Genomic DNA, 10836 nt, shown 5'->3' with positions numbered 1-10836 from the left:
GATCTACTTCTAGATCTACATGAAGAAAAAGGTTATACCTTTAAAGCGCGCCCTTCGCGAATCCCGCTCGTCCAAGGTGCCGGATCTCTAGACCGTCAAGCGTACGGTCCTCTAGAAGTATCCACACAAACAATCCTTGATGGAGAAGATCAAACAAAGGTGTGCTAGCACCTTGTCTTGTTCGGCCAAGAGAGGAGGAGAGGGAGAAGAGAAAGCTCAAAGAGGAAGAAGATGTGAATGCACTTGAATGAGAAAAATGAATTCTCTTCACATTCAAAAGTGGCCGGCCACTTCCCAAGTGTAACCCCCAAATTTTGCATTAAGTGCAATTAATGTGAATCCATTAAAGAGAATGGCTTTGTAACTTCCATGAGGTGGCACCCCATGATGATGTGGAGCAACATCATTAGTCCACATCAATGCCAACTCACCAATGAGGTGGCATAAAGTCAAGTCAAACTTGACTTTTTATCTTCCTCTCAAGTCAAGTCAAACTTGACCAAATCTCTTCCATGGTTGATCTAATCTAACCATTTGATTCAAGCCAACTTAATATAATGAATCTAATTCATTAAATTAAGTTGATCTAATGAGTCATAATCTAAATTAGACTCATTGAATACATGTATCAACTTGAGTCCAACTCAAGTTAGCCCAATTAGGATTACTCTTAATCCAATTTGATTCATCAAATGAATCTAATCCTCTTGGTTCATCATATGAACCTAATCTCCATCTAATTGTCCTTAGTGTGTGACCCTATAGGTTCTTGTAACGTTGGCAATACCCCTAAACCCATTTAGGAGCATAAGTAATGAGCGGTATCTAGCAACACATCATTACTCACTACGACAAAATCCCTCATAGACATCAGTGGAACAACAACGGTTTTAGACTAAAACCGATGTCTTTGAGTATTTTACACCGATTTTTCTAAAAACCGGTGTCTATGAGCGCAAATTTTAGCTCGTAGACATTGGTTTTTTAGGCGATGTCTATGAGCGCCCTTTTTTTCGTTAATAGACACCGATTTTAACATCGGTTTTTAAAATCCGATGTTAATGAACCCAAATAAAATATTTTAATTTTCCCCACAAGCCAAAATCTCCACACTATGAATTCCCTCCAAACCTAAATCTTTATCCCGCCCCTTCCTCCGCGCGACCATCTCTCTCGCGTAAACCTAAACCTAAAACCTCCGACCATCCGACCATCTCTCTCAGCCTAAATCTAAACCTCCGATCATCTCTCTCAACCTTATCTCCCTCTTCCCCCTTCCTAGATCCTCTCCCGATCAAGATCAAGACACTAGGTGGTTCACTCTAGCCCCCTGTTGTCGTGGGCGATGATGGCGCCACACAAGCCCTTGTTCTTCAGGTTCTGCTTTCACGACTGCGCCTTCTTGGGCCACCTGTATGACCCTTGCTTCGTCCAGTGGTATAACTTCGACTTCCCCCACTTAGAAAAGAGCATCTGGCGCACGTCCTCCTCCGGTGGCCTGGTTTGCTTGATGAACACCAATGACGGAGATCGCTTATTGGTCGGCAATCCCATCAAGAGAGACTGGAAGTTGCTTCCTCGAGTCCCCGGTGGCTCCTCCCCCCAGTTCAACGCGCTCGCCTTGTCGTTCGACCGCCTCATGCGCGACTACACCATGGTCTCCTCGTGTGGGTCCCTTTCTAAAGAAGCATCTCATCTCTCTCCCTGTTTCCGCTCGCTCGCTCGCTCTCCTGGTGAGATCTCTCCAGCCTCCTTTCTCTTCTCCGATATCCAGCTATGGATCTGGTGGCCCCAATCGCCGTGCTCCTCATCGCTGCGGCGGTGACCTTGGGGACAGAGGCCTCGATCCACGCCTACGACCTCGAGCCCTTCAGGGAGGTAGGGAACGCGCTCCTCCTCTCCGGCGGCAGCGAGGGCATCGTCGCGTCCCGCCTCGACGCCCTTGGTCCCCTACAGATCGGAGATGGTCGGTCTTACATCAAGTAACTACTTTATTTCTTTATTCTTCAGCTGCTTCGTGACTTGGTTTTTTCTCGTGGTTGAATTGCATTGTGAGGATCCGACTGCAAATTCCATTTTTAGACGTGATTTTATTGAAATCGGTCATTTTTAGCTCCTAGCACGTTTCCTTCCTTTTGTATTGGGCATTTGTCGCCAGAAGTTACTGTGGATCTTCTGTGATCTATCAGAAGTTAGGGTTCATAGATTTTTGTAGATTGAAAGCGGTTGGGATTGCAAGATACCAGTTTGACTGGAGTTTACTTAGCTTTTAGTGCTGCTCGCTTTTGCATTGTTTCATTATTGGGATAGTTCACCACCTGCAGAGACCTATGTCATGCTATTAGAGAGATTTTGAAAGGCTAATTCACTTTTGTAGCTTGTTTTGTTTAATTCTAGATGGATCAATCACTAACTTGTGCTATAGATAGAGATCAAACTATCGTTTTGCTTATGAATTTTACATATTTATAATATACTTCAACAGATATTATATTTAATTAGAGGAATGAACAACTCTCTTATGTTAATCATGAGAATACAAAAGATGAATAATTGAGGTAATAATCCGAGTTCTCTGGGTAGCGTTTGTCTTGATATCTAAGGTCAGCTAGGAAAGTATTCAATTTAACTTGGGATTACGGCAGATACAAGGTTGCCTATGAAAGGCAACAGAAAGAGTTTAAGGAGGCAAAAGCTATGCTTTCTGACCAAGGTGACAGAATAAAAAAATTGGAAGCAATGGTGTTGAAACTTTCTGGTCGAGAATTTGAGAGTGAGGAGAAGGGTAGCTGCTCAGTTAAACCACAATGCCTCCTCGATATAAAACCTGAAGTTGAACGTCATAGGCGCCTCTCAAATGAAGGCCTAGAAGAACATGATGATGATGATGTGAAAGTTATTGAGAAGGATTCGGCTTTACAGGTTAAATATATATTTCACGTTGATATTATTATCCCATCGTTAGTTTCAACACCATTGCTTCCACAATGCGGGGGGGGCCTCCACCGGAATCGTCTACGGTGGCCTCAAGTACCAGGTCGCAACGGCGGTAACCACTCCAACTCCTTTCTTCTTTGGAACTCTACTAATTCATCTTCCTCTCCACTCCTTCCCCAGGCCCGATGCATCGCCGACGTTAAGGCCGACATTGACCACACCAGCTTCCTCGCCGGAACTCTCAGCCTCAAAGAGGAAAACGAGGTTCATCTCTCTCGTCGATCTCGATCTAATGATTTTGTGGGTGATTTCGGTGTTTTTGTTTATTAGGTGCATCTGATCCGACTTTCACCGTCAGGATCGGAGTTCATATGCGATGGTCTCTTCTATCACCCAAACGAGATCTGGGATCTCAAGACTTGCCCATTCGATCCCAGGATTTTCTCTACAGTGTTCACTTCTCGTGAGTAAACGATGACTGTAACTTGGTCTTGAATTAATGGGTGGCAGTGTGTTCTTCAGAAATGTAGAATAGTAAGTAGGTGAGTGTTTCTGAATGCGAATAAGCTAAGCTAGATAACCCTTATGTTTAGTCTCGATGTAGTTCTGTAATTGGTTTTTTTCTAGGAAAGAAAGGAAATTTGTTTAACCACATAAACTGTTCAAAAATGGAATTATAAATGTATGGTTTATTCACTCATGAGATTTAGCCTTGCATCATATATCTAACTTTTGAATCCTTTTTAATTTTGTGAATTATAGAAAAGGGACAGTATATACAGGTTTACATGAAAAAATCCTTTCAGGGGAAAATTTGTTCGTGGAGCTATAGTTTATTGTGGAAATATTTGTTATTTTGTTTATCTTGTTTAGCACTTCTCTCATTCTTGTTGTGTCTGAATGAGTTAAAACTCATACTCTGCCCTATGATATTTTTTGAGCACTTTTGTTTTCTATTTGAATGAAGTACAGTTATGCTAATACTTTTAGGGTATTGATCTTTTTCTGTGAAATGATTCCAGCCCTATCTGTGTTAAAACTAATAAAGTTTGCATTGAACTAAAGGTGAAGCATATGGGGCTTCTGTTTGGAAGATTCCTGAGCTCTATGGACAGTCGAATGCCCCACAACTCGAACAATTGGTCTCCCTTGACAAGCATTCTTTTAAGATCAAGTGGTAATCTCATTTTGGCATGTTTGTGTTTTCCAGTTTTTGCTGATATTAAAAGAAAAGAAGATACTTGGGCTCCAAGCACCTTTTAATGACTCCTTATTGGTATGCTTGTCAGCGTCCTTTGGTGGCCATCTGGGAAGCATGATAGACTAATCAGCATTGATGAAGGAAATCTTTTCCTTTGGAGTATAGATTCGTCCAATAAAGTAGCCAAGGTAAGCTCCTTAAAGAACCTTCTATTATCTTTAGAAAGACTAATGGTTGTGCTATTAGGTTCCTTTGTGATATGAATGATAAACCTTGTAATGTGATAGTTGTCTATTGCTTTAGGTTTATATTAGTATATTTCAGCTGATTGTAAAATTTTGAATCTGTTATATAGAAAAAAATTATGAGAAGACAATTCTAAAGCTTTACAAATTTATTTGTCAACTCATAATGTTGATGCTTTAAGCAGATTTAGTTTTGGTTTGCAGAAGCATCAGGTGCATGGTTTATAGTTTAAGGTATGAAGCATATACAACTTTCCAAGTTCTTGGCCATGGAAAATTAGATCTAGTCTCCCACCTAGGGAGAAGCTATCGTAAATGGTAACCTTAGGATTAAAGTATTGATTACATTTTTTTTATTCATGGGTGCCTGTGGATATTTGAACCTGCTCAACTTCCTCTAAATATCTAACACATTGATACTCGAATTTAACCTAACCTATTAAGATAAATGGGTAATCAAACCTAAAGAAGAAAATTGATATGAGTAATAAAGAAGAAATCTCAAATTGAGGCATGGTTGGACTGGTTTTATTGTTAAGCTCAAGGGCCCTAGCCTCAGATTGCAGCCAGGAGCATAATCACTCTTGCTGATAGGTGAATTACAAACACTTGACTTTGCAAGTAAGCAAGTAGCTGACTTACCTGGGCCCTCTTTTAAATTTTTTTATTAGATTTGTAGTTTGTGTATGCTACTATATTTCAGATAGTTTCTTTTCCATTTTTCCTTGTTGAACATTCTTTTGATATGTATGTTATATTTTATTTATTTACATACAATTTTATTCATTGTTTCTAAAAGCCAACCAATATACTCTTTTACATAAAACCCTTAAATTAGACCTCATTTTGAAAAGCTTTCTATTAAGACCACAATAAACTTTCTTTCACATTAGGAAGCCCTGTCAAACTGGGCAATGAAGGGGTTGCTGGCTTATTTATATGTATTATAGATGCGATCATGAAGTTTCATCAGTTGAAAATTTGAAATTCTGGTCACCAAAATGGAATTAGATTTTCTGTACTTTATTTGTTTGATTTCCTGATCATCTGAATTCCACTGACAGCTAAATCTGAAAGAGGGAATTGGATTAAGGAGTTGAAAGTGAAAAGGATAGCGTGCTGGTTTTCCATTGCGGATTGACAGTAGGACCTAGAATCAAATAACTTGGTACCTAACCGCCTTATATACCAAGTATAAATTTTATTCTTTATTGCTTATATCAATTTTATTATTTAAGAAGGCAGCTGCCTTCTTGCCGCATTCCTTGCTGTTGTGGTTGGTAGCAGAAATCACAGAAAATAGGGGGCTTAGTGCAGGATATTCAGGATACCAAGATGGCATTAGAGGTAGTACAATAAATAGTATATCTCTTCATTAGAGGTAGCTTTGTTCTTCTATGCTTCTTCACTGGATTTGTTGTGTAGTCATATTTCTTTGTTCAACCATTATCATGCCTAGTAAGTTGTTGTATGATGCTGTCGGTTCTTATCAATCTGTACACTTGAATTAGAAGGAGCAAATTATCTATGTTATATTCTAAGCAGCATATACTAAGTGTCATATATGAAAGTTTTAGATTCTATGTTATATTCGTTATCTTCCACGGCAACCTTTAAAAACTCAGTATTCTATTTTATTTGATACATGTACACATTTGTTTTAGTTATTTGACATATGGTTGATTTATGTGTTTTTACAGTTTACAAATCTCAAGTACTCCAGAGTTGAAATTGATGAAGTGCGGTTCGAGTGGGATGAATGCATGCTAGATTACATTTGAAGTGCAGTTCTACCTTGATGTGTTAAAAGAATGTTCTACCTTGATTTTGATATCTATTAGCTAGCTTTTGATGTAAAAAGAATGTTTGGATATTTTATGGATATTGTTGTAAGAAGATTATTTATATAATTTGTGAATATTTGTGTATTTTATGGATATAATTGAATGAAGAATATTTGTATAATTTGTGAATATTTGTGTATTTTTTTTTTTATTGTCAGTTTTAAAATCAAATTTGTGCTGTTAAAAAATATACATATTACATCGATTTTCCACCGCTGCAAAACCGGTGTTATTAACTAATATTACATCGGTCATTTACCGCTGCCAAAACTTGTGTTATTAACATACAATATTACATCGATTTTACACCGTTGATGAAACGGTGTCGTTAAGTGATACTACACCAGTTAATAACCGATTCGAAGATCGGTGTCGTTAAGTGATACTACACCGGTTTTAACCCGATGTCTAAAATGGCAGACTTTTAACATCGGCTTCATAGACATCGGTCGAAAATGAAATAGACACCGGTGGAAAACCGATGTCTATGAAGGTTTTTGTTGTAGTGACTACCCAAGTTACAAGAATGTTGAGATCCAACATCACCTTGTGACTACTAATTGTGACTCCTCACAATATATGACAAGTGTCCTTCTATCCTAGACATCTAGATTGATCAATGTGAGTCATAGACCATGTCATCCTCTGATCAAACTAAATCTTGAACTCCAAGTAGACTCACTAAATCAAATGAGCTCAATATCTCATATTGACTCATTTGGGCATGGTCATGCACTTCGTGGTCTCACTCTATCAAGAATACTGATGTCTCTCCCGTCATATAGGAGGGATAGATCCCATCTACATCACTCACATCCCTCTGTATAATTCGTTACATACCCAGTAATCGCCTTTATACTCCACCCAGTTACGGGTGACGTTTGACGAAACCAAAGTACATAACTCCTTATGTAGGGATCCATGATGACTTTAGGTCTAAGGACTAGTAGTCATACTAATAGCCACATGAGAAAGTATATGACACTCATATAACGATCCATGATACTTTCTCATGGCGGGTCATTCAATATACATTCTCCAATGCATACCCATGTGTCAACTTGATATCTCTATATCCATGACTTGTGAGATCAAGTCATCGAGTTGACCTACATGCTAGTCTTATTGCATTAACATTGTCCCTGAATGTTAATACTCGACTAGGAATGATTAAGAGTAGTGTTCCCTATATCATCTCACTATCGGTTCAACCAACCGATTGATATAGATGAGAACCGTCTGCTCAAGGACGTTATTATACTTAGTTTATTTGGCATCAATACAAGTAAGTATAATAACCAAAACCAAATGCCTTTATTTATATAGAATATGATACAACAAGTCCAAAATACAATCATCAAATGATTGGCTCTAGGGATCTAGCTAACACGCCCTTCGTCAATGTCCTGCTATTTCTCAGCGCCTGCACATTAGTACAAATGTGAGAAGCACATCCAGTATCCAATATCGATGATGCAAAAATAGATAGATTGACTTCTATAACATATATACTTGAAGTAGAAGTCTCACTTCTCTTCTTCTTAAGATCTTCTAGATATACTTTGCAGTTCCTCTTCCAGTGCCCGGTCTGACCGCAGTGGAAGCAGGTAGCATCCTTGGCAACCCCTCCTTTAGGTTTCATTATATTGCCTTTGCCCTTGGCTTGGGACTTTCGCTTACCTTTAAGCTTGCCCTTGCCTTTATGCTTTTACACCATCAAAATGGAGTTGGGTTTTACCTTCTTAAGGTTGAGCTCAGCAGTTCTTAACATGCTTAGCAGCTCAGGCAGTGGCTTGTCAATTTCGTTCATGTTGTAATTCATGGCAAATTGATTGTAGCTCTCTGGCAAGGATTGCAAGATCAAGTCTGTGGCCAGCTCTTGGCCAAGTGGGAATCCCAACCTCTGTAGGTTTTCTATGTACCGAATCATCTTGAGAACATATGGACCTACGGGAGTCCCATCTTGCATCTTGCACTGAAATAGTGCCTTGGAGATCTCGAATCTCTCGTGCCTCGCTTGTCCTTGATATAGTTGACGAAGATGTTTAACCATATCATAAGCAGACATTAACTCGTGTTGCTTCTGAAGCTCAAAGTTCATGGTTGTGAACATGAGGCATGACACATCTAATGCGTCATCTTGATGCTTCTTATAAGCATCTCGGTCAGCTCGCGTGGTAGTGGCAGGAGGTGCCTCGAGAATGGGCTGCTCCAGGATGTACAGTTTTCTTTCTTGAGTGAGAACGATTCTCAGATTCCTGTACCAGTTCAGGAAATTAGCTCCATTGAGCTTGTCCTTGTCAAGGACAGAACACATGGAGAAGGTGTTCGTGTTTGTCGACATGACAATCTACAACAGAAATCATGCATAAAGTAAATATCATATTCCATTTATCATTTAATTAGGCCTTTAACTAAATGATACTTCCACTGAATTATAGAACTTTTGTATAATCAAGTCATGGATGTGGTCAAACCACACCTACTAGATTCTAACCAACTAGCTATAATTCTTGCGGGACAAGAACCACATCATACTATGACTTGAGTTAGCTTTGGCTAAATCACCCAAGACTTAGTATGATCGGTAGATAACGAATTTATCAATTACATCTCTATGCAACTCTTGTATATAGGATCAAAAATCTCATTTATATTAAAACTTGAGTTAGCTTTGGCTAAATCACCCAAGATTTAGTATAAATGTGATTTTTATCCTATCGTCCAACCGTTGGAAAATGCCTATAGTTTTACCCGATCCAATTGAGTTAACTAGTTATGCTCAATCTAATTGAGTGTGTACTCACCCAAGCTTTGATATGTAACGACCCACCTCCTACTAGCTAGGCTGCGAGGTCGGACCGTCACATTATGCTGTGCTAAACTATTTTCTAAAGGTGCGGAAAAGTTGTACTAATTCAAAATTTTGCTAACTACTACTATTTCTTCTGCTAATTGCCATTAGATCTGAAATTCATGTTTAAACTACATCTTGAATGTTGTTCCTATGCTAAAGGAAGTAATCTAGACTTCACATATGAACAAGGACTGAAGTAAGGGGTTTCCAGCTGTTATCAGGCCTCCCAATCGATCGGTGGATCAATTGGAGTGGTCTGATCGATCCATTGATCGATTCAGCTTGCTACTGTACACGGGGTGAATTCTGGATCGATCGGCTGATCGATCCAAACTTGTCGATCGATCCAAGGATCGATTCCAAGGCTCTCTGTTCGCGACAGAAGTTTGTTGATCGATCCAGTGATCGATTCCAAGGCTCTCTGTTCGCGACAGAACGCGACCGGATCGATCAGCTGATAGATCCAGGAACTTACTGTTCGCGAGGAAAACTCCCCAATCGATCAGCTGATCGATTGAGGGCCTCCAATTGATCGGTGGATCGATTGGGGTTTCTGATTTCGCAGCTAAGCTCTGATTTCAGCACTGTTTCATGCCAAGATCACATACATAAGTTCTAAAATAACTGGAAAACATTCTAATAGCAACAACTAGTGTTCTAAGCATGTCCACTAACCATCTAAGCATATCTTGCATAATTCGGACACTTAAATATCTAGAAATGCAGAAAAGTAATACTATAAGAAAGTACTAAGTTCTAAAGGTTGCTAGTTTCTCCAAGGATCTTTATTCCAAGTTCCTGTCCACACACATCTACATCGCATTGTCCTCCAGCCTCCGCTAGTCCATCTTTCCTTTACCTTTATCTGCAGTATAAGGAAAAGAAGTATCTGTAAGCTTACGCTTAGTAAGAAACCATCTACCTCACAAAAACATGCATACGATGAAATCATGCTTTTAAAACATGCTACTTGAAATACATGTTAACATGTTGAAATTTAAATACCGAAGTTACTGATCATATATACTAAAACATGGCATCAAAACTAGTCATGGCATATCAAGAGCTAAGCATGAACTAACACATGTATCAATGGAAAGAAACTAAACTGATATAACACTGAGCTGAACTGAACTAAGCTAATACTGAATTTAAATCATGTTCACATAACTTATTGTGAGATTTTGTAAAACTATTTATAATAATAGATCAAAATACTAATCGTGCTACTGATGGGCCTGGCAACCGTACTTGCTATGCGCGCATCCCTAACTAAACCCGGGGTTGCAAATTCCGAATCTAGTAGGGTTTACTAGGTTATCTAAACCTAGGGACGACTATGGGAGCCCAACCCAATGGACATCTAGTCCAGTACAGTGCCACTGCTGAAAATAAAATACTGGTTATAGCTAAAATTTTCTTATCTTGTTATTTCTAGGTTATCTGAACCTAGAGCTAGGTTGTCTGAACCTAGAGGCGACTGTGGGAGCCCACCCATTGGACCATAGTCCCATAAAAACTGTATTAAAACTGAACATGCTGTAAAAATGCTGCTATTGCATTTACTGAGCTTTTAAGATGCCTATGGTGGCATTTAACTGAGCTACACATTTTATCAAACATATGGTGTGCACTAGTCCACACCCTAGTACTATAATTCTGCATACAACTAAACTAATGCGTAAAACCTCGAAAAAACTACTTATACTGCAGGTGAGGGGTTTCTTACCTCCTGCTCGAAGTTTCTTACAA

At 39.1% G+C, this 10836-nt stretch overlaps 1 protein-coding gene across 1 annotated transcript; it reads left to right on the top strand.

Annotated features, from left to right (window-relative positions):
- The first annotated feature begins 1348 nt into the window (after positions 1 to 1348).
- On the top strand, positions 1349 to 1986 carry LOC121972420 (F-box/kelch-repeat protein At3g61590-like). The gene is made up of 2 exons (XM_042524091.1): positions 1349 to 1667; positions 1775 to 1986. Exons 1-2 carry the CDS (start codon positions 1349 to 1351, stop codon positions 1984 to 1986), a joined length of 531 nt encoding a protein of 176 aa, XP_042380025.1.
- The last annotated feature ends 8850 nt before the right edge of the window (positions 1987 to 10836 follow it).

This window comes from Zingiber officinale, chromosome 4A (assembly GCF_018446385.1).
Source record: "Zingiber officinale cultivar Zhangliang chromosome 4A, Zo_v1.1, whole genome shotgun sequence".
Lineage (NCBI taxonomy): Eukaryota > Viridiplantae > Streptophyta > Magnoliopsida > Zingiberales > Zingiberaceae > Zingiber > Zingiber officinale.
This window is presented reverse-complemented; position numbering and strand designations above follow the sequence as displayed.

What these genes read in the sequence shown, in the direction of transcription:
- LOC121972420 (XM_042524091.1), top strand. Translation starts at nt 1,349, where the DNA reads ATGGCGCCACACAAGCCCTTGTTCTTCAGGTTCTGCTTTCACGACTGC. An exon ending in CTACACCATGGTCTCCTCGT is followed by an intron (nt 1,668 to 1,774) that starts GTGGGTCCCTTT and finishes TCCGATATCCAG; the next exon opens with CTATGGATCTGGTGGCCCCA.